The sequence below is a fragment of the Eretmochelys imbricata genome, chromosome 28 (assembly GCF_965152235.1).
Source record: "Eretmochelys imbricata isolate rEreImb1 chromosome 28, rEreImb1.hap1, whole genome shotgun sequence".
NCBI classification, from domain to species: domain Eukaryota; kingdom Metazoa; phylum Chordata; order Testudines; family Cheloniidae; genus Eretmochelys; species Eretmochelys imbricata.
Window position 1 is genome coordinate 292266 of NC_135599.1, and position 19142 is coordinate 311407.

The 19142-nt window shown below is 76.9% G+C and overlaps 2 protein-coding genes across 2 annotated transcripts in view; both read left to right on the forward strand.

The window, feature by feature from the left end:
- The window catches only part of PLOD3 (procollagen-lysine,2-oxoglutarate 5-dioxygenase 3), a 39990-nt gene extending 22016 nt beyond the window's left edge, over nt 1-17974 (forward strand). The window contains 8 exon segments of the mRNA XM_077806638.1: nt 3469-3594; nt 4792-4933; nt 5476-5589; nt 9629-9694; nt 9984-10088; nt 10742-10888; nt 15329-15453; nt 17584-17974. Coding sequence (XP_077662764.1) covers nt 3469-3594; nt 4792-4933; nt 5476-5589; nt 9629-9694; nt 9984-10088; nt 10742-10888; nt 15329-15453; nt 17584-17740 — 982 coding nt within the window. The 3' untranslated portion in view covers nt 17741-17974.
- Nucleotides 17975-18115: 141 nt separating this feature from the next.
- LOC144258198 (arf-GAP with coiled-coil, ANK repeat and PH domain-containing protein 1-like) overlaps nt 18116-19142 on the forward strand; it is a 13852-nt gene continuing 12825 nt past the window's right edge. The window contains 1 exon segment of the mRNA XM_077806604.1: nt 18116-18121. Within this exon segment, the coding sequence (XP_077662730.1) occupies nt 18116-18121 (6 nt within the window).

Here is a 19142-nt window from a genome sequence, read left to right on the forward strand (position 1 = left end):
ACAGCCCGGGGGCCCTGCACGCCCTGATCCGCCAGAACCGGTGAGACCCCCCCGAAACCCCATGCCCTGCCCCCCGCCGCTCCCCACTGCCCCCCTGCCCCCCACCGTCCCCCCAGCCCGGGGGCCCCGCGCGCCCTGATCCGCCAGAACCGGTGAGACCCCCCAAAACCCCACGCCCTGCCCCCCGCCGCTCCCCACTGCCCCCCTGCCCCCCACCGTCCCCCCAGCCCGGGGGCCCCGCGCGCCCTGATCCGCCAGAACCGGTGAGACCCCCGAAACCCCACGCCCTGCCCCCCACCGCTCCCCACTGCCCCCCTGCCCCCCACCGTCCCCCCAGCCCGGGGGCCCCGCACGCCCTGATCCGCCAGAACCGGTGAGACCCCCCGAAACCCCACGCCCTGCCCCCTGCCGCTCCCCACTGTCCCCCTGCCCCCCACCGTCGCCCCAGCCCGGGGGCCCCGCGCGCCCTGATCCGCCAGTACCGGTGAGACCCCCCGAAACCCAACGCCCTGCCCCCCGCCGCTCCCCACTGCCCCCTGCCCCCCACCGTCGCCCCAGCCCGGGGGCCCCGCGCGCCCTGATCCGCCAGAACCGGTGAGACCCCCCGAAACCCCACGCCCTGCCCCCCGCCGCTCCCCACTGCCCCCCTGCCCCCCACCGTCCCCCCAGCCCGGGGGCCCTGCACGCCCTGATCCGCCAGAACCGGTGAGACCCCCGAAACCCCACGCCCTGCCCCCCGCCGCTCCCCACTGCCCCCTGCCCCCCACCGTCCCCCCAGCCCGGGGGCCCTGCGCGCCCTGATCCGCCAGAACCGGTGAGACCCCCCGAAACCCCACGCCCTGCCCCCCACCGCTCCCCACTGCCCCCCTGCCCCCCACCGCCCCCCCAGCCCGGGGGCCCCGCGCGCCCTGATCCGCCAGAACCGGTGAGGCCCCCCGAAACCCCACGCCCTGCCCCCCGCCGCTCCCCACTGCCCCCCTGCCCCCCACCGTCCCCCCAGCCCGGGGGCCCCGCGCGCCCTGATCCGCCAGAACCGGTGAGACCCCCCGAAACCCCACGCCCTGCCCCCCGCCGCTCCCCACTGCCCCCCTGCCCCCCACCGTCCCCCCAGCCCGGGGGCCCCCGCGCGCCCTGATCCGCCAGAACCTGTGAGACCCCCCGAAACCCCACGCCCTGCCCCCCACCGCTCCACACTGCCCCCCTGCCCCCCACCATCCCCCCAGCCCAGGGGCCCCGCGCGCCCTGATCCGCCAGAACCGGTGAGACCCCCCAAAACCCACGCCCTGCCCCCCGCCGCTCCCCACTGCCCCCCTGCCCCCCACCGTCCCCCCAGCCCGGGGCCCCGCGCGCCTGATCCGCCAGAACCGGTGAGACCCCCCGAAACCCCACGCCCTGCCCCCCGCCGCTCCCCACTGCCCCCCTGCCCCCACCGTCCCCCCAACCCGGGGGCCCTGCACGCCCTGATCCGCCAGAACCGGTGAGACCCCCCGAAACCCACGCCCTGCCCCCCGCCGCTCCCACTGCCCCCTGCCCCCACCGTCCCCCCAGCCCGGGGGCCCTGCACGCCCTGATCAGCCAGAACCGGTGAGACCCCCCGAAACCCCACGCCCTGCCCCCCGCCGCTCCCCACTGCCCCTGCCCCCCACCGTCCCCCAGCCCGGGGGCCCTGCGCGCCCTGATCCGCCAGAACCGGTGAGACCCCCGAAACCCCACGCCCTGCCCCCCGCCGCTCCCCACTGCCCCCCTGCCCGCCACCGTCCCCCCAGCCGGGGGCCCCGCGCGCCCTGATCCGCCAGAACCGGTGAGACCCCCCGAAACCCCACGCCCTGCCCCCCGCCGCTCCCCACTGCCCCCTGCCCCCCACCGTCCCCCCAGCCCGGGGGCCCCGCGGCGCCCTGATCCGCCAGAACCGGTGAGACCCCCCGAAAGCCCACGCCCTGCCCCCCGCCGCTCCCCACTGCCCCCCTGCCCCCCACCGTCCCCCCAGCCCGGGGGCCCCGCGCGCCCTGATCCGCCAGAACCGGTGAGACCCCCCGAAACCCCACGCCCTGCCCCCCGCCGCTCCCCACTGCCCCCCTGCCCCCCACCGTCCCCCCAGCCCGGGGGCCCCGCGCGCCCTGATCCGCCAGAACCGGTGAGACCCCCCGAAACCCCACGCCCTGCCCCCCACCGCTCCCCACTGCCCCCCTGCCCGCCACCGTCCCCCCAGCCCGGGGGCCCCGCGCGCCCTGATCCGCCAGAACCGGTGAGACCCCCCGAAACCCCACGCCCTGCCCCCGCCGCTCCCCACTGCCCCCCTGCCCCCCACCATCCCCCCAGCCCGGGGGGCCCCGCGCGCCCTGATCCGCCAGAACCGTGAGACCCCCCGAAACCCCACGCCCTGCCCCCCGCCGCTCCCCACTGCCCCCCTGCCCCCCACCGTCCCCCAGCCCGGGGGCCCTGCACGCCCTGATCCGCCAGAACCGGTGAGACCCCCCGAAACCCCACGCCCCTGCCCCCCGCCGCTCCCCACTGCCCCCCTGCCCCCCACCATCCCCCCAGCCCGGGGGCCCTGCGCGCCCTGATCCGCCCAGAACCGGTGAGACCCCCCGAAACCCCACGCCCTGCCCCCCGCCGCTCCCCACTGCCCCCTGCCCCCCCACCGTCCCCCAGCCCGGGGGCCCGCGCGCCCTGATCCGCCAGAACCGGTGAGACCCCCCGAAACCCCACGCCCTGCCCCCCGCCGCTCCCCCACTGCCCCCCTGCCCCCCACCGTCCCCCCAGCCCGGGGGCCCTGCGCGCCCTGATCCGCCAGAACCGGTGAGACCCCCCGAAACCCCACGCCCTGCCCCCCGCCGCTCTCCACTGCCCCCTGCCCCCCACCGTCCCCCCAGCCCGGGGGCCCCGCGCGCCCTGATCCGCCAGAACCGGTGAGACCCCCCGAAACCCCACGCCCTGCCCCCGCCGCTCCCCACTGCCCCCCTGCCCCCACCGTCCCCCCAGCCCGGGGGCCCCGCGCGCCCTGATCCGCCAGAACCGGTGAGACCCCCCGAAACCCCACGCCCTGCCCCCCGCCGCTCCCCACTGCCCCCCTGCCCCCCACCGTCCCCCCAGCCCGGGGGCCCTGCACGCCCTGATCAGCCAGAACCGTGAGACCCCCCGAAACCCCACGCCCTGCCCCCCGCCGCTCCCACTGCCCCCCTGCCCCCCACCGTCCCCCAGCCCGGGGGCCCCGCGCGCCCTGATCCGCCAGAACCGGTGAGACCCCCCGAAACCCCACGCCCTGCCCCCCGCCGCTCCCCACTGCCCCCTGCCCCCCACCGTCCCCCAGCCCGGGGGCCCCGCACACCCTGATCCTCCAGATCCTGTGAGACCCCCTGAAGCCCCACAACCCCTGAAGCCCCACACCCTGCCCCTGTATAGGGCCCCTTTCATTGTGGCTCCGCCCCCTTGTTTAGCTCCGCCCCTTCTGTCTCCGCCCCCTTGCAGGAAGGTCATCGCCCCCATGGTGTCGCGCCCAGGCAAGCTCTGGTCGAATTTCTGGGGGGCGCTAAGCCCAGAGGGCTACTACGCCCGCTCCGAGGACTACGTCGAGCTGGTGCAGGGCAAGCGCACGTGAGTCACCCCCAGGGACCCGCCCCCCGCAGCTCCGCCCCCTTCCCTGGGGAGGGGCCTAGACTCCCCTCCGACCGGCGCTCCGCCCCCTTCCCTGGGGAGGGGCCTAGACCACGTCTCCGACCGGAGCTCCGCCCCCTTCCCTGGGGAGGGGGCCTAGACTCCCCTCCGACCGGAGCTCCGCCCCCTTCCCTGGGGAGCGGCCTAGACTCCCCTCCGACTGGAGCTCCGCCCCCTTCCCTGGGGAGGGGCCTAGACCATGTCTCCGACCGGAGCTCCGCCCCCTTCCCTGGGGAGGGGCCTAGACCATGTTTCCGACCGGAGCTCCGCCCCCTTCCCTGGGGAAGGGCCTAGAAACCCCCTCTGACCGGAGCTCCGCCCCCTTCCCTGGGAGGGGCCTAGACCACGTCTCCAACCGGAGCTCCGCCCCCTTCCCTGGGGAGGGGCCTAGAAACCCCCTCTGACCGGAGCTCCGCCCCCTTCCCTGGGGAGGGGCCTAGACCCCCCCTCTCCGACCGGAGCTCCGCCCCCTTCCCTGGGGAAGGGCCTAGAAACCCCCTCTGACCGGAGCTCCGCCCCCTTCCCTGGGGAGGGGCCTAGACCCCCCCCTCTCCGACCGGAGCTCCGCCCCCTTCCCTGGGGAGGGGCCTAGACCCCCCCCCTCCGACCAGAGCTCTGCCCCTTCCATGGGGAGGGGCCTTGACCCTCCCTCCCACTGGAGCTCCGCCCCGCTTTCCTGGGGAGACCAGAGCTCCGCCCCCTTCCCTGGGGAAGGGCCTAGAACCCCCTCTCCGACCGGAGCTCCGCCCCCTTCCCTGGGGAGGGGCCTAGACCACGTCTCCGACCGGAGCTCCGCCCCCCTTCCCTGGGGAGGGGCCTAGACCACGTCTCCGACTGGAGCTCCGCCCCCTTCCCTGGGGAGGGGCCTAGACCATGTCTCCGACCGGAGCTCCGCCCCCTTCCCTGGGGAGGGGCCTAGACCATGTCTCCGACCGGAGCTCCGCCCCCTTCCCTGCGGAGGGGCCTTGACCCTCCCTCCCACTGGAGCTCCGCCCCCCTTCCCTGGGGAGACCAGAGCTCCGCCCTCTTCTCTGGGGAGGGCCCTAGACCCCCCCTCCGACCGGAGCTCCGCCCCCTTCCCTGCGGAGGGGCCTGCCCCTTCCCCCGCTGACCCATGTCCGTGTGTCCGTCCCGCAGCGGGGTGTGGAACGTGCCCTATATCAGCCAGGCCTACCTGGTGCGCGGGGAGACGCTGCGCTCGGAGCTGCACGACCGGAGCGTCTTCACCCTGGAGGAGACCGACCCCGACATGGCCTTCTGCAAGAACGTCCGCGAGAGGGTACGGGCCCCCCGCCCCCCTGAACCGCCCCGGCCCCCCAAACCCCCACAGTCCCCCCGAACCCCTCCACAGCCCCCCAAAACACCTGCAGTCCGCCTGAACCCCCCCACAGCCCCCCAAAACCCCCGCAGTCCGCCTGAACCCCCCCACAGCCCCCCAAAACCCCCGCAGTCCCCCGAACCCCCCCACAGCCCTCCAAAACACCCACAGTCCGCCTGAACCCCCCCACAGCCCCCCCAAACCCCCACAGTCTCCCTGAACCCCTCCACAGCCCTCCAAAACACCTGCAGTCCCCCTGAACCCCCCCACAGCCCCCAAAACCCCCGCAGTCCTCCTGAACCCTACACAGCCCCCCAAAACCCCCGCAGTCCTCCTGAACCCCTCCACAGCCCCCCAAAACCCCCACAGTCCCCCTGAACCCTACACAGCCCCCCAAAACCCCCACAGTCCCCCTGAACCCTCCCCGGTCCCCAACCCCCCCCCCCGACCCCCTCGCTCGACCCCTCCCCGCCCGGGGGTCGCTGACGGCCCGTCTCCCGCAGGGGATTTTCCTGCACATCACGAACCTGGAGGAGTTTGGGCACCTGCTCTCCACGGCCCCCTACAACACGTCCCGCCGGCACCCCGACCTCTGGCAGATCTCGGAGAACCCCCTGGTGAGTGACCCCCACCCGCCCCCGGCCCCCCGGCCCCCCGACCCCCCGGTGAGTGACCCCCCACCACCTACAACACGTCCCGCCGGCACCCCCGACCTCTGGCAGATCTCGGAGAACCCCCTGGTGAGTGACCCCCACCTGCCCCACGGCCCCCCGGCCCCCCGACCCCCCCGGCCTATCTCCGACAGCCCCCCCGGTGAGTGACCCCCACCCCCTACAACACGTCCCGCCGGCACCCCGACCTCTGGCAGATCTCGGAGAACCCCCTGGTGAGTGACCCCCACCCGCCCCCCGGCCCACGGCCCCCCGGCCCCCCGGCCTATCTCCGACAGCCCCCCCGGTGAGTGACCCCCACCCCCTACAACACGTCCCGCCGGCACCCCCGACCTCTGGCAGATCTCGGAGAACCCCCTGGTGAGTGACCCCCACCTGCCCCACGGCCCACGGCCCCCCGGCCCCCCCGGCCCCCCGGCCTATCTCCGACAGCCCCCCCCGGTGAGTGACCCCCACCCCCTACAACACGTCCCGCCGGCACCCCGACCTCTGGCAGATCTCGGAGAACCCCCTGGTGAGTGACCCCCCACCCGCCCCCCGGCCCCCCGGCCCCCCGACCTATCTCCGACAGCCCCCCCGGTGAGTGATCCCCACCCCCTACAACACGTCCCGCCGGCACCCCCGACCTCTGGCAGATCTCGGAGAACCCCCTGGTGAGTGACCCCCCACCCGCCCCCCGGCCCCCGGCCCCCCGGCCCCCCCGACCTATCTCCGAGAGCCCCCCCGGTGAGTGACCCCCACCCCCTACAACACGTCCCGCCGGCACCCCGACCTCTGGCGGATCTCGGAGAACCCCCCTGGTGAGTGACCCCCCACCCCGCCCCCCGGCCCACGGCCCCCCGGCCCCCCGGCCTATCTCCGACAGCCCCCCCGGTGAGTGACCCCCACCCCCTACAACACGTCCCGCCGGCACCACCGACCTCTGGCAGATCTCGGAGAACCCCCTGGTGAGTGACCCCCACCCGCCCCACGGCCCACGGCCCCCCGGCCCCCCGACCTATCTCCGACAGCCCCCCCGGTGAGTGACCCCCACCCCCTACAACACGTCCCGCCGGCACCCCGACCTCTGGCAGATCTCGGAGAACCCCCTGGTGAGTGACCCCCACCCGCCCCCCGGCCCCCCGGCCTATCTCCGACAGCCCCCCCGGTGAGTGACCCCCACCCCCTACAACACGTCCCGCCGGCACCCCGACCTCTGGCAGATCTCGGAGAACCCCCTGGTGAGTGACCCCCACCCGCCCCCCGGCCCACGGCCCCCCGGCCCCCCGGCCCCCCGGTGAGTGACCCCCACCCCCTACAACACGTCCCGCCGGCACCCCGACCTCTGGCAGATCTCGGAGAACCCCCTGGTGAGCGACCCCCACCCGCCCCCCCGCCCCACGGCCCCCCGGTGAGTGATCCCCACCCCCTACAACACGTCCCGCCGGCACCCCGACCTCTGGCAGATCTCGGAGAACCCCCTGGTGAGTGACCCCCACCCGCCCCACGGCCCACGGCCCCCCGGCCTATCTCCGACAGCCCCCCCGGTGAGTGACCCCCACCCCGTACAACACGTCCGCCGGCACCCCGACCTCTGGCAGATCTCGGAGAACCCCCTGGTGAGTGACCCCCCCCCGGCCCACGGCCCCCCCGGCCCCCCGACCTATCTCCGAGAGCCCCCCCGGTGAGTGACCCCCACCCCCTACAACACGTCCCGCCGGCACCCCGACCTCTGGCAGATCTCGGAGAACCCCCTGGTGAGTGACCCCCACCCGCCCCACGGCCCACGGCCCCCCCGGCCTATCTCCGACAGCCCCCCCGGTGAGTGACCCCCACCCCGTACAACACGTCCCGCCGGCACCCCGACCTCTGGCAGATCTCCGAGAACCCCCTGGTGAGTGACCCCAACCTGCCCCACGGCCCCCCCGGCCTCTGGCAGATCTCCGAGAACCCCCTGGTGAGTGACCCCCAACCTGCCCCACGTCCCACGGCCCCCCGGCCTATCTCCGACAGCCCCCCCGGTGAGTGACCCCCACCCCGTACAACACGTCCCGCCGGCACCCCGACCTCTGGCAGATCTCCGAGAACCCCCTGGTGAGTGACCCCAACCTGCCCCACGGCCCCCCGGCCTCTGGCAGATCTCCGAGAACCCCCTGGTGAGTGACCCCCAACCTGCCCCACGTCCCACGGCCCCCCGGCCTATCTCTGAGAGCCCCCCCGGTGAGTGACAGCCCGGCCCCGCGGCCTTCCCCGCCCACAGCATGTCCCGCCCCAGGCCGTGCCCCTCTGCTGTGTGTCCTAGCCCCTACGCTGCTGCGGCGGCTGGGCTGGCCCATGGGGTACAGGGGCTTCTAGGGGTCCGTCTCCAGGGCTGGCGGGGCAGGAAGCCCTGGGGTCCCGGTGTGAGGGGAAAACTCATCCCTCCGAATAGGGGAGGGGAGATGGGGGGCAGGGGGCTGCTGGGGGAGGGGAGATGGAGGGGCCGGGGGCTGGCTGGGGTAGGGGAAGGTGAGGTGGGGGGCAGGGGGCTGGCTGTGGGAGAGACGGGTCACAGGGGGATGGCTGGGGGAGGGGAAAAGGGGGGCAGGGAGCCGGCTGGGGGAGGCGAAGGAGAGACGGGGGGCAGGGGGCTGGCTGGGGGGGGAGACGGGGGGCAGGGGGGGCCGGCTGGGGGAGGCGAAGGAGAGACGGGGGGCAGGGGGCCGGCCGGGGGGGAGACGGGGGGCAGGGGGCCGGCTGGGGGAGGCGAAGGAGAGACGGGGGGCAGGGGGCCGGCCGGGGGGGAGATGGGGGGCAGGGGGCCGGCTGGGGGAGGCGAAGGGGAGACGGGGGGCAGGGGGCCGGCTGGGGGAGGCGAAGGAGAGACGGGGGGCAGGGGGCCAGCCGGGGGGGAGACGGGGGGCAGGGGGCCGGCTGGGGGAGGCGAAGGAGAGGCGGGGGGCAGGGGGCCGGCCGGGGGGGAGACGGGAGGCAGGGGGCTGGCTGGGGGGGCGGAGGGCAGGGGGCCAGCTGGGGGGGAGACGGGGGGGCTGGGGCTGACTGGGGGAGGGGAAATGGGGGGCAGGGGGCCGGCCGGGGGGGAGACGGGGGGGCAGGGGGCCGGCTGGGGGAGGCGAAGGAGAGGCGGGGGGCAGGGGGCCGGCCGGGGGGGAGACGGGGGGCAGGGGGCCGGCTGGGGGAGGCGAAGGAGAGGCGGGGGGCAGGGGGCCGGCCGGGGGGGAGACGGGGGGCAGGGGGCCGGCTGGGGGAGGCGAAGGAGAGGCGGGGAGCAGGGGGCCGGCCGGGGGGGAGACGGGGGGCAGGGGGCCGGCTGGGGAGGCAAAGGAGAGGCGGGGGGCAGGGGGCCGGCCGGGGGGGAGACGGGGGCAGGGGGCCGGCTGGGGAGGCGAAGGAGAGGCGGGGGGCAGGGGGCCGGCCGGGGGGGAGACGGGGGGCAGGGGGCCGGCTGGGGGAGGCGAAGGAGAGACGGGGGGCAGGGGGCCGGCCGGGGGGGAGACGGGGGGCAGGGGGCCGGCTGGGGGAGGCGAAGGGGAGACGGGGGGCAGGGGGCCGGCTGGGGGAGGCGAAGGAGAGACGGGGGGCAGGGGGGCCGGCCGGGGGGGAGACGGAGGCAGGGGGCTGGCTGGGGGGGCGGAGGGCAGGGGGCCAGCTGGGGAGGAGACGGGGGGGCTGGGGCTGACTGGGGGAGGGGAAATGGGGGGCAGGGGGCCGGCCGGGGGGGAGACGGGGGGCAGGGGGCCGGCTGGGGGAGGCGAAGGAGAGGCGGGGGGGCAGGGGGGCCGGCCGGGGGGGAGACGGGGGGCAGGGGGCCGGCTGGGGAGGCGAAGGAGAGGCGGGGGGCAGGGGGCCGGCCGGGGGGGAGACGGGGGGCAGGGGGCCGGCTGGGGGAGGCGAAGCAGAGGCGGGGGGCAGGGGGCCGGCCGGGGGGCAGACGGGGGCAGGGGGCCGGCCGGGGGGGAAGACGGGGGGCAGGGGGTGTCTCTCACGCAGTCTTTGTGCCCCCCAGGACTGGCAGGAGAAATACATCCACGAGAACTACTCCCGAGTGCTGCGGGGGGAGCTGGTGGAGCAGGTGAACCCCCCCCGCCCCCACCTTCCCCCCAGCCCCCCATCGCCCCCCGCTGGCCCCCCAGGACGGCTCACGGGGCGTCCGCCCCGCCCCCAAGCCCCGCGGGGAACACGGGGGGCTGGGCAGAGAGCCGGGCACGGCCCCCGGCCTGCCCCCGAAACTCCCACCGAACCCCCCGGGAATCCCCCCCAGCTCCCCTCCCCGTGTCCTCCCCCCGCCCGCCCCTTCACGTGCCCCGCCGGGGGAGGCTGCCCCACGGCGTCCCCCCCAGTAACCCCCGTCCCCCCCGCAGCCCTGCCCCGACGTCTACTGGTTCCCCGTCCTCGCCGAGCCGGCCTGCGACGAGCTGGTGCAGGAAGTGGAGCATTATGGGATATGGTCCGGAGGCCAGCACAAGGTGAGTGGGGTGCGGCCCCCCCAACCTGAGCCCCCCAACTCCCCGCAGCCCAGCGCCCCCTGCGGGCCCCAACCTGAGCCCCCCAACTCCCCGCAGCCAGCGCCCCCTGCGGCCCCCAACTCCCCGCAGCCCAGCGCCCCCTGCGGCCCCCCCACCTGAGCCCCCCCAAGTCCCCGCAGCCAGCGCCCCCCTGCTGCCCCCCAACCTGAGCCCCCCAACTCCCCGCAGCCAGCGCCCCCCTGCTGCCCCCAACTGCCCGCAGCCCAGCGCCCCCTTCTGCCCCCCCAACCTGAGCCCCCCAACTCCCCGCAGCCCAGCGCCCCCTGCGGCCCCCCAACCTGAGCCCCCCCAACTCCCCGCAGCCAGCGCCCCCTGCTGCCCCCAACTCCCCGCAGCCCAGCGCCCCCTGCGGCCCCCCAACCTGAACCCCCCAACTCCCTGCAGCCCAGCGCCCCCTGCGGCCCCCCAACCTGAACCCCCCAACTCCCTGCAGCCCAGCGCTCCCTGCTTCCCCCCCCAACCTGAGCCCCCCAACTCCTCACAGCCCAGCGCTCCCTGGGGCCCCCCAGCGCAGAGCCCCCCAACTCCCCGCATCCCAGCGCCCCCTGGGGCCCCCAGCGCAGAGCCCCCCCCTGACCGGCGCTCTCCCCCAGGACGCCCGCCTGGCCGGGGGCTACGAGAACGTCCCGACCGACGACATCCACCTGCAGCAGGTCGGGCTGGAGCGCGCCTGGCTCCTCTTCCTGCGGGAATTCATCGCGCCCGTCGCCGAGGCGCTGTACCCCGGCTACGCCACCCAGGTACCCCCGGGGGGCCCACCCTGTACCCCGGTACCCGCTGGGGTCCCCCACCCTGTACCCCGGCTACGCCACCCAGGTACCCCCGGGGGGCCCACCCTGTACCCCGGTACCCGCTGGGGTCCCCCACCCTGTACCCCGGCTACGCCACCCAGGTACCCCCGGGGACCCCCACCCTGTACCCCGGTACCCGCTGGGGTCCCCCACCCTGTACCCCGGCTACGCCACCCAGGTACCCCCGGGGACCCCCACCCTGTACCCCGGTACCCGCTGGGGTCCCCCACCCTGTACCCCGGCTACGCCACCCAGGTACCCCCGGGGACCCCCACCCTGTACCCCCGGTACCCGCTGGGGTCCCCCACCCTGTACCCCGGCTACGCCACCCAGGTACCCCCCGGGGGGCCCACCCTGTACCCCGGTACCCGCTGGGGTCCCCCACCCTGTTCCCCGGCTACGCCACCCAGGTACCCCCGGGGACCCCCACCCTCTACCCCGGTACCCGCTGGGGTCCCCCACCCCGCTCCCCGGCTACGCCACCCAGGTACCCCCGGGGGCCCCCACCCCGCTCCCCGGTACCCCGCTGGGGTCCCCCACCCTGTACCCCGGCTACGCCACCCAGGTACCACCCGGGGACCCCCACCCTGTACCCCCGGTACCCGCTGGGGTCCCCCACCCTGTACCCCGGCTACGCCACCCAGGTACCCCCGGGGGGCCCACCCTGTACCCCAGTACCCGCTGGGGTCCCCCACCCTGTACCCCGGTACCCGCTGGGGTCCCCCACCCCGCTCCCCGGCTACGCCACCCAGGTACCCCCGGGGACCCCCACCCTGTACCCCGGTACCCGCTGGGGTCCCCCACCCTGTACCCCGGCTACGCCACCCAGGTACCCCCGGGGACCCCCACCCTGTACCCCCGGTACCCGCTGGGGTCCCCCCACCCCGCTCCCCGGTACCCCGCTGGGGTCCCCCACCCTGTACCCCGGCTACGCCACCCAGGTACCCCCGGGGACCCCCACCCTGTACCCCGGTACCCGCTGGGGTCCCCCACCCCGCTCCCCGGCTACGCCACCCAGGTACCCCCGGGGACCCCCACCCTGTACCCCGGTACCCGCTGGGGTCCCCCCACCCTGTACCCCCGGCTACGCCACCCAGGTACCCCCGGGGGGGCCCACCCTGTACCCCCGGTACCCGCTGGGGTCCCCCACCCTGTACCCCGGCTACGCCACCCAGGTACCCCCGGGGGCCCCACCCCGCTCCCCGTTACCCGCTGGGGTCCCCCACCCTGTACCCCGGCTACGCCACCCAGGTACCCCCCGGGGACCCCCCACCCTGTACCCCGGTACCCGCTGGGGTCCCCCACCCTGTACCCCGGCTACGCCACCCAGGTACCCCCGGGGGGCCCACCCTGTACCCCGGTACCCGCTGGGGTCCCCCACCCTGTTCCCCGGCTACGCCACCCAGGTACCCCCGGGGACCCCCCACCCTCTACCCCGGTACCCGCTGGGGTCCCCCACCCCGCTCCCCGGCTACGCCACCCAGGTACCCCCGGGGGCCCCCACCCCGCTCCCCGGTACCCGCTGGGGTCCCCCACCCTGTACCCCGGCTACGCCACCCAGGTACCCCCGGGGACCCCCACCCTGTACCCCCGGTACCCGCTGGGGTCCCCCACCCTGTACCCCGGCTACGCCACCCAGGTACCCCCGGGGGGCCCACCCTGTACCCCAGTACCCGCTGGGGTCCCCCACCCTGTACCCCGGTACCCGCTGGGGTCCCCCACCCCGCTCCCCGGCTACGCCACCCAGGTACCCCCGGGGACCCCCACCCTGTACCCCGGTACCCGCTGGGGTCCCCCACCCTGTACCCCGGCTACGCCACCCAGGTACCCCCGGGGACCCCCACCCTGTACCCCGGTACCCGCTGGGGTCCCCCCACCCCGCTCCCCCGGTACCCGCTGGGGTCCCCCACCCTGTACCCCGGCTACGCCACCCAGGTACCCCCGGGGACCCCCACCCTGTACCCCGGTACCCGCTGGGGTCCCCCACCCCGCTCCCCGGCTACGCCACCCAGGTACCCCCGGGGACCCCCACCCTGTACCCCGGTACCCGCTGGGGTCCCCCCACCCCTGTACCCCGGCTACGCCACCCAGGTACCCCCGGGGGGGCCCACCCTGTACCCCGGTACCCGCTGGGGTCCCCCACCCTGTACCCCGGCTACGCCACCCAGGTACCCCCGGGGGCCCCACCCCGCTCCCCGTTACCCGCTGGGGTCCCCCACCCTGTACCCCGGCTACGCCACCCAGGTACCCCCGGGGACCCCCACCCTGTACCCCGGTACCCGCTGGGGTCCCCCACCCTGTACCCCGGCTACGCCACCCAGGTACCCCCGGGGGCCCCCACCCCTGTACCCCGGTACCCGCTGGGGTCCCCCACCCTGTACCCCGGCTACGCCACCCAGGTACCCCCGGGGACCCCCACCCTGTACCCCGGTACCCGCTGGGGTCCCCCACCCTGTACCCCGGCTACGCCACCCAGGTACCCCCGGGGGCCCCCACCCCCGCTCCCCGTTACCCGCTGGGGTCCCCCACCCTGTACCCCGGCTACGCCACCCAGGTACCCCGGGGGGCCCACCCTGTACCCCGGTACCCGCTGGGGTCCCCCACCCTGTACCCCGGCTACGCCACCCAGGTACCCCCGGGGGGCCCACCCTGTACCCCGGTACCCGCTGGGGTCCCCCACCCTGTACCCCGGCTACGCCACCCAAGTACCCCCGGGGACCCCACCCTGTACCCCGGTACCCGCTGGGGTCACCCACCCTGTACCCCGGCTACGCCACCCAGGTACCCCCGGGGGCCCACCCTGTACCCCCGGTACCCGCTGGGGTCCCCCACCCCGCTCCCCGGCTACGCCACCCAGGTACCCCCGGGGACCCCCACCCTGTACCCCCGGTACCCGCTGGGGTCCCCCACCCCGCTCCCCGGTACCCGCTGGGGTCCCCCCACCCCGCTCCCCGGCTACGCCACCCAGGTACCCCCGGGGGGCCCACCCTGTACCCCGGTACCCGCTGGGGTCCCCCACCCCGCTCCCCGGCTACGCCACCCAGGTACCCCCGGGGGGCCCACCCCTGTACCCCGGTACCCGCTGGGGTCCCCCACCCTGTACCCCGGCTACGCCACCCAGGTACCCCCGGGGGCCCCCACCCTGTACCCCCGGTACCCGCTGGGGTCCCCCACCCTGTTCCCCGGCTACGCCACCCAGGTACCCCCGGGGGCCCCCACCCTGTACCCCGGCTACGCCACCCAGGTACCCCCGGGGGCCCCCACCCCGCTCCCCAGTACCCGCTGGGGTCCCCCACCCTGTACCCCGGCTACGCCACCCAGGTACCCCCGGGGGCCCCCCACCCCGCTCCCCCGGTACCCGCTGGGGTCCCCCACCCTGTACCCGGCTACGCCACCCAGGTACCCCCGGGGACCCCCACCCTGTACCCCCGGTACCCGCTGGGGTCCCCCACCCCGCTCCCCGGCTACGCCACCCAGGTACCCCCGGGGGCCCCCACCCTGTACCCCGATACCCGCTGGGGTCCCCCCACCCTGTTCCCCGGCTACGCCACCCAGGTACCCCCGGGGGCCCCCACCCTGTTCCCCGGCTATGCCACCCAGGTACCCCCCGGGGGACCCCACCCCGCTCCCCGGCTACGCCACCCAGGTACCCCCCGGGGGGCCCGCTCCCCGGCTCCTGCCCCGAGGGACCCGCCGGGGGGACCCCCCAATCCCGCTCCCCGGCTCCTGCCCCGAGGGACCCGCCGGGGGACCCCCACCCTGTACCCTGGCTACTCCAACCAGGTACCCGCCGGGGGCCCCCCATGCTGCACCCTGGTTCCCACCAGGGGACCCCCACTCTGCACCCCAGTTCCTGCCCTGAGGTACCCGCCGGGGAGACCCAGGCCCCCCGCCCCGCTGCCCAGCTACTCCACCCAGGTACCCGCTGGGGTCCCCCACCCTGTACCCCGGCTACGCCACCCAGGTACCCGCCGGTGGGCCCCTCACCCCGCACCCCAACTCCTGCCCCGAGGTACCCGCTGGGGGGCCCCCCCACGCTGCACCCCGGCTCCTCCCCAAGGTACCCACTGGGGGGCCCCCCCACCCCACACCCTGCACCCCGGCTACTCCACCCAGGTACCCGCTGGGGGACCCCCCACCCTGCAGCCCGGCTCCTGCCCCGAGGTACCGGCCGGGTGGGGTCGGGCGGCCATGGGGGGGTGGAGCCGGGCTCTCTGGGCCCCCCCACGGACCTCCAGCCTCGGGGAGCGCTCCCCCGGCCGCGCTGGCAGGGGCTGTCGGGCCGTTACCCCACCGCTGGGTCGCCCCACAGGGGTGCCCTGCCCCTGCCCCCCCCCCGGCTGTGATTGCCCCCTCCCCCCCACCCGCTCTGACTGCCCCTCCCCCCAGGCCCGGGCCCTGCTGAACTTCGTGGTTCGGTACCGACCCGAGCAGCAGCCGGCTCTGAGACCCCACCACGACTCGTCCACCTTCACCATCAACATCGCGCTCAACAGCAAGGGCACCGACTACGAGGTGAGACCCGGGGGGCCGGGAGCGAGGGGCGCCGGGGGCTGCGGGCCGGGAGCGAGGGGGGCCGGGGGCTGCGGGCCGGGAGCTGCGGGCCGGCGCTGAGGGGCACCGGGGGCTGGGTAAAGGGGCTGCGGGCCGGGAGCGAGGGGCGCCGGGGGCCGGGTAAAGGGGCTGCGGGCCGGGAGCTGCGGGCCAGCGCTGAGGGGCGCTGGGGGCCGGGTAAAGGGGCTGCGGGCTGGGAGCTGCGGGCCGGCGCTGAGGGGCGCCGGGGCTGGGTAAAGGGGCTGCGGGCCGGGAGCGAGGGGCGCCAGGGGCTGCGGGCCGGGAGCTGCGGGCCGGCGCTGAGGGGCGCTGGGGGCTGGGTAAAGGGGCTGCGGGCCGCGAGCGAGGGGCGCCGGGGGCTGCGGGCCGGCGCTGAGGGGCCCCGGGGGCTGGGTAAAGGGGCTGCGGGCCGGCGCTGAGGGGCGCCGGGGGCTGGGTAAAGGGGCTGCGGGCCGGGAGCTGCGGGCCGGCGCTGAGGGGCGCCGGGGGCTGGGTAAAGGGGCTGCGGGCCGGCGCTGAGGGGCGCCGGGGGCTGGGTAAAGGGGCTGCAGGCTGGGAGCGAGGGGCGCCGCGGGCCGGGTAAAGGGCTGCGGGCTGGGAGCGAGGGGCGCCGGGAGCTGCGGGGCCGGGAGCTGCGGGCCGGCGCTGAGGGGCGCCGGGGGCCGGGTAAAGGGGCTGCGGGCCGGGAGCTGCGGGCCGGCGCTGGGGGCCGGGTAAAGGGGCTGCGGGCCGGGAGCTGCGGGCCGGCGCTGAGGGGTGCCGGGGGCTGGGTAAAGGGGCTGCGGGCCGGGAGCTGCGGGCCGGCGCTGAGGGGGCGCCGGGGGCCGGGTAAAGGGGCTGCGGGCCGGGAGCGAGGGGCGCCGGGGGCTGCGGGCCGGGAGCTGCGGGCCGGCGCTGAGGGGCGCCGGGGGCTGGGTAAAGGGGCTGCGGGCCGGCGCTGAGGGGTGCCGGGGGCCGGGTAAAGGGGCTGCGGCGGGCCGGGAGCGAGGGGCGCCGGGGGCCGGGTAAAGGGGCTGCGGGCCGGGAGCTGCGGGCCGGGAGCGAGGGGCGCCGGGGGCTGCGGGCCGGGAGCTGCGGGCCGGCGCTGAGGGGCGCCGGGGGCTGGGTAAAGGGGCTGCGGGCCGGCGCTGAGGGGCGCCGGGGGCTGGGTAAAGGGGCTGCAGGCTGGGAGCGAGGGGCGCCGCGGGCCGGGTAAAGGGGCTGCGGGCTGGGAGCGAGGGGCGCCGGGAGCTGCGGGCCGGGAGCTGCGGGCCGGCGCTGAGGGGCGCCGGGGGCCGGGTAAAGGGGCTGCGGGCCGGGAGCTGCGGGCCGGCGCTGGGGGCCGGGTAAAGGGGCTGCGGGCCGGGAGCTGCGGGCCGGCGCTGAGGGGTGCCGGGGGCTGGGTAAAGGGGCTGCGGGCCGGGAGCTGCGGGCCGGCGCTGAGGGGCGCCGGGGGCCGGGTAAAGGGGCTGCGGGCCGGGAGCGAGGGGCGCCGGGGGCTGCGGGCCGGGAGCTGCGGGCCGGCGCTGAGGGGCGCCGGGGGCTGGGTAAAGGGGCTGCGGGCCGGCGCTGAGGGGTGCCGGGGGGCCGGGTAAAGGGGCTGCGGGCCGGGAGCGAGGGGCGCCGGGGGCCGGGTAAAGGGGCTGCGGGCCGGGAGCTGCGGGCCGGGAGCGAGGGGCGCCGGGGGCCGGGTAAAGGGGCTGCGGGCCGGGAGCGAGGGGCGCTGGGGGCCGGGTAAAGGGGCTGCGGGCCGGGAGCGAGGGGCGCCGGGGGCTGCGGGCCGGGAGCTGCGGGCCGGCGCTGAGGGGCGCCGGGGGCTGGGTAAAGGGGCTGCTGGCCGCGAGCGAGGGGCGCCGGGGGCCGGGTAAAGGGGCTGCGGGCCGGGAGCGAGGGGCGCCGGGGGGCTGCGGGCCGGGAGCTGCGGGCCGGCGCTGAGGGGCGCCGGGGGCTGGGTAAAGGGGCTGCGGGCCGGCGCTGAGGGGCGCCGGGGGCTACGGGCCGGGAGCTGCGGGCCGGCGCTGAGGGGCGCCGGGGGCCGGGTAAAGGGGCTGCGGGGCCGGGAGCTGCGGGCCGGCGCTGAGGGGCAACCGCTCAGGCCCGTCTCCCCCCAGGGGCGGCGGGTGCCGATTCCTGCGTTACTCCTGCTCGGTGACGGCGCCCCGCAAGGGCTGGAGCCTGATGCACCCCGGGCGCCTGACCCACTTCCACGAGGGGCTGCCCACCACCCGCGGCACCCGCTACATCATGGTGTCCTTCGTCGACCCCTAGCCCTGGCCGGCGCCGCCCCCCCCCACCCCCCACCACTCAGGGAATTCCCCCAGCCCCTCCCCTGCTGGGCACTGGGGTCGCTCCCCCCTCCCCCAACCCTGGGGGCCCCCCATGTGCCCAGCCTCTGCCCTCGGTCCCCTCCACCCCCTCGGGCCAGGGGGCCGTGGGGGGAAGGCCCCCCCCCGTGGGTCTCGGCGCCCTGGGGGCTGGGAGCCGGGGGGGGGGGGCAGGAGCCTGTGGGGCTGGAGGATCTGGGGGCTGGTGGTGCTGGGGGGGGGGGACGTGGCTGCTGTGTATAAAGTGTGTTAAATTATTGGGTTCCTCCCCCCCATAAATGTGTATTTTTAACCAGAGCCTCCGATGTGTCTCTGCGTCATGGTGGTCAGTGGGGGCTGGGAGCCAGGACTCCTGGGTTCTCTCTCCGGCTCTGGGAGGGGAGTGGGGGGCTGGTGGTTAGAGCAGGGGGCTGGGGGCCAGGACTCCTGGGTTCTCTCTCCGGCTCTGGGAGGGGAGTGGGGGCTGGTGGTTAGAGCAGGGGGGGCTGGGGGCCAGGACTCCTGGGTTCTCGCCCCGGCTCTGGGAGGGGAGTGGGGGCTGGTGGTTAGAGCAGGGGGGGCTGGGGGCCAGGACTCCTGGGTTCTCGCCCCGGCTCTGGATGGGTTGGAGGGGGGGCTGCACCCGAGGGGCTAATACCCCAGCTCTCATGTGGAACGTGCTTCGGGGGGAGGGGCGCTCGGGGTGCCGGCCGCCCGCCGTGGGGCGCGCCCGATGCCAGGGCCGAGCCAGGCGCCCACCAGGCCGGAAACCGTGGGGGGGCAGTTGACAGCTGGAGCGTAAGTCCCTGCCCAGCATCTGTGGGGGTGGGGGGGAGGGGGTGGTCTGTGACGCAGCCCCCCCAGGAGAAAGCATGTGACCCCCAAAACGCCTCCCCCCCCACACACACACGGCGCCCCCCCATGTCAATCATAGGGCCACACGTTCCTTTCACTTTCTGTTTATGAAAACCAGCCCTGGCATGACACCGCCCCCCCCCTCCCCCCCCGAGCCTAATAAATTAATACGGGGGGGGGTGCACCAGCCAGTCCAAGAAACAGCAGCTGAACCCGCCAGCCCCACGCTGCCCCCCATGCCCGGATCCCTGCTGAGAGCTGCCAGGGAGGGGCTGGGCTGGGGGGGGTCACAGCTCCAGGGACGCGGGGTGGAGGGGTGCTGGTTCACGGAGGGGGGGGCCAGCTGAGGTAGCTTGTCCTGGAGCCACCCCCCTCCAACACCGCTGGCTGCGGGTAGGGGTGGGGGGCCCTGGCCTGCACCCCCCCCAACTTAGCCCAATATCCCGGCCCCGGCGGCGGATCAGGGCGCGTCCCTTGTCCGGGCCCCGGCGGCGGATCAGGGGCGCGTCCCA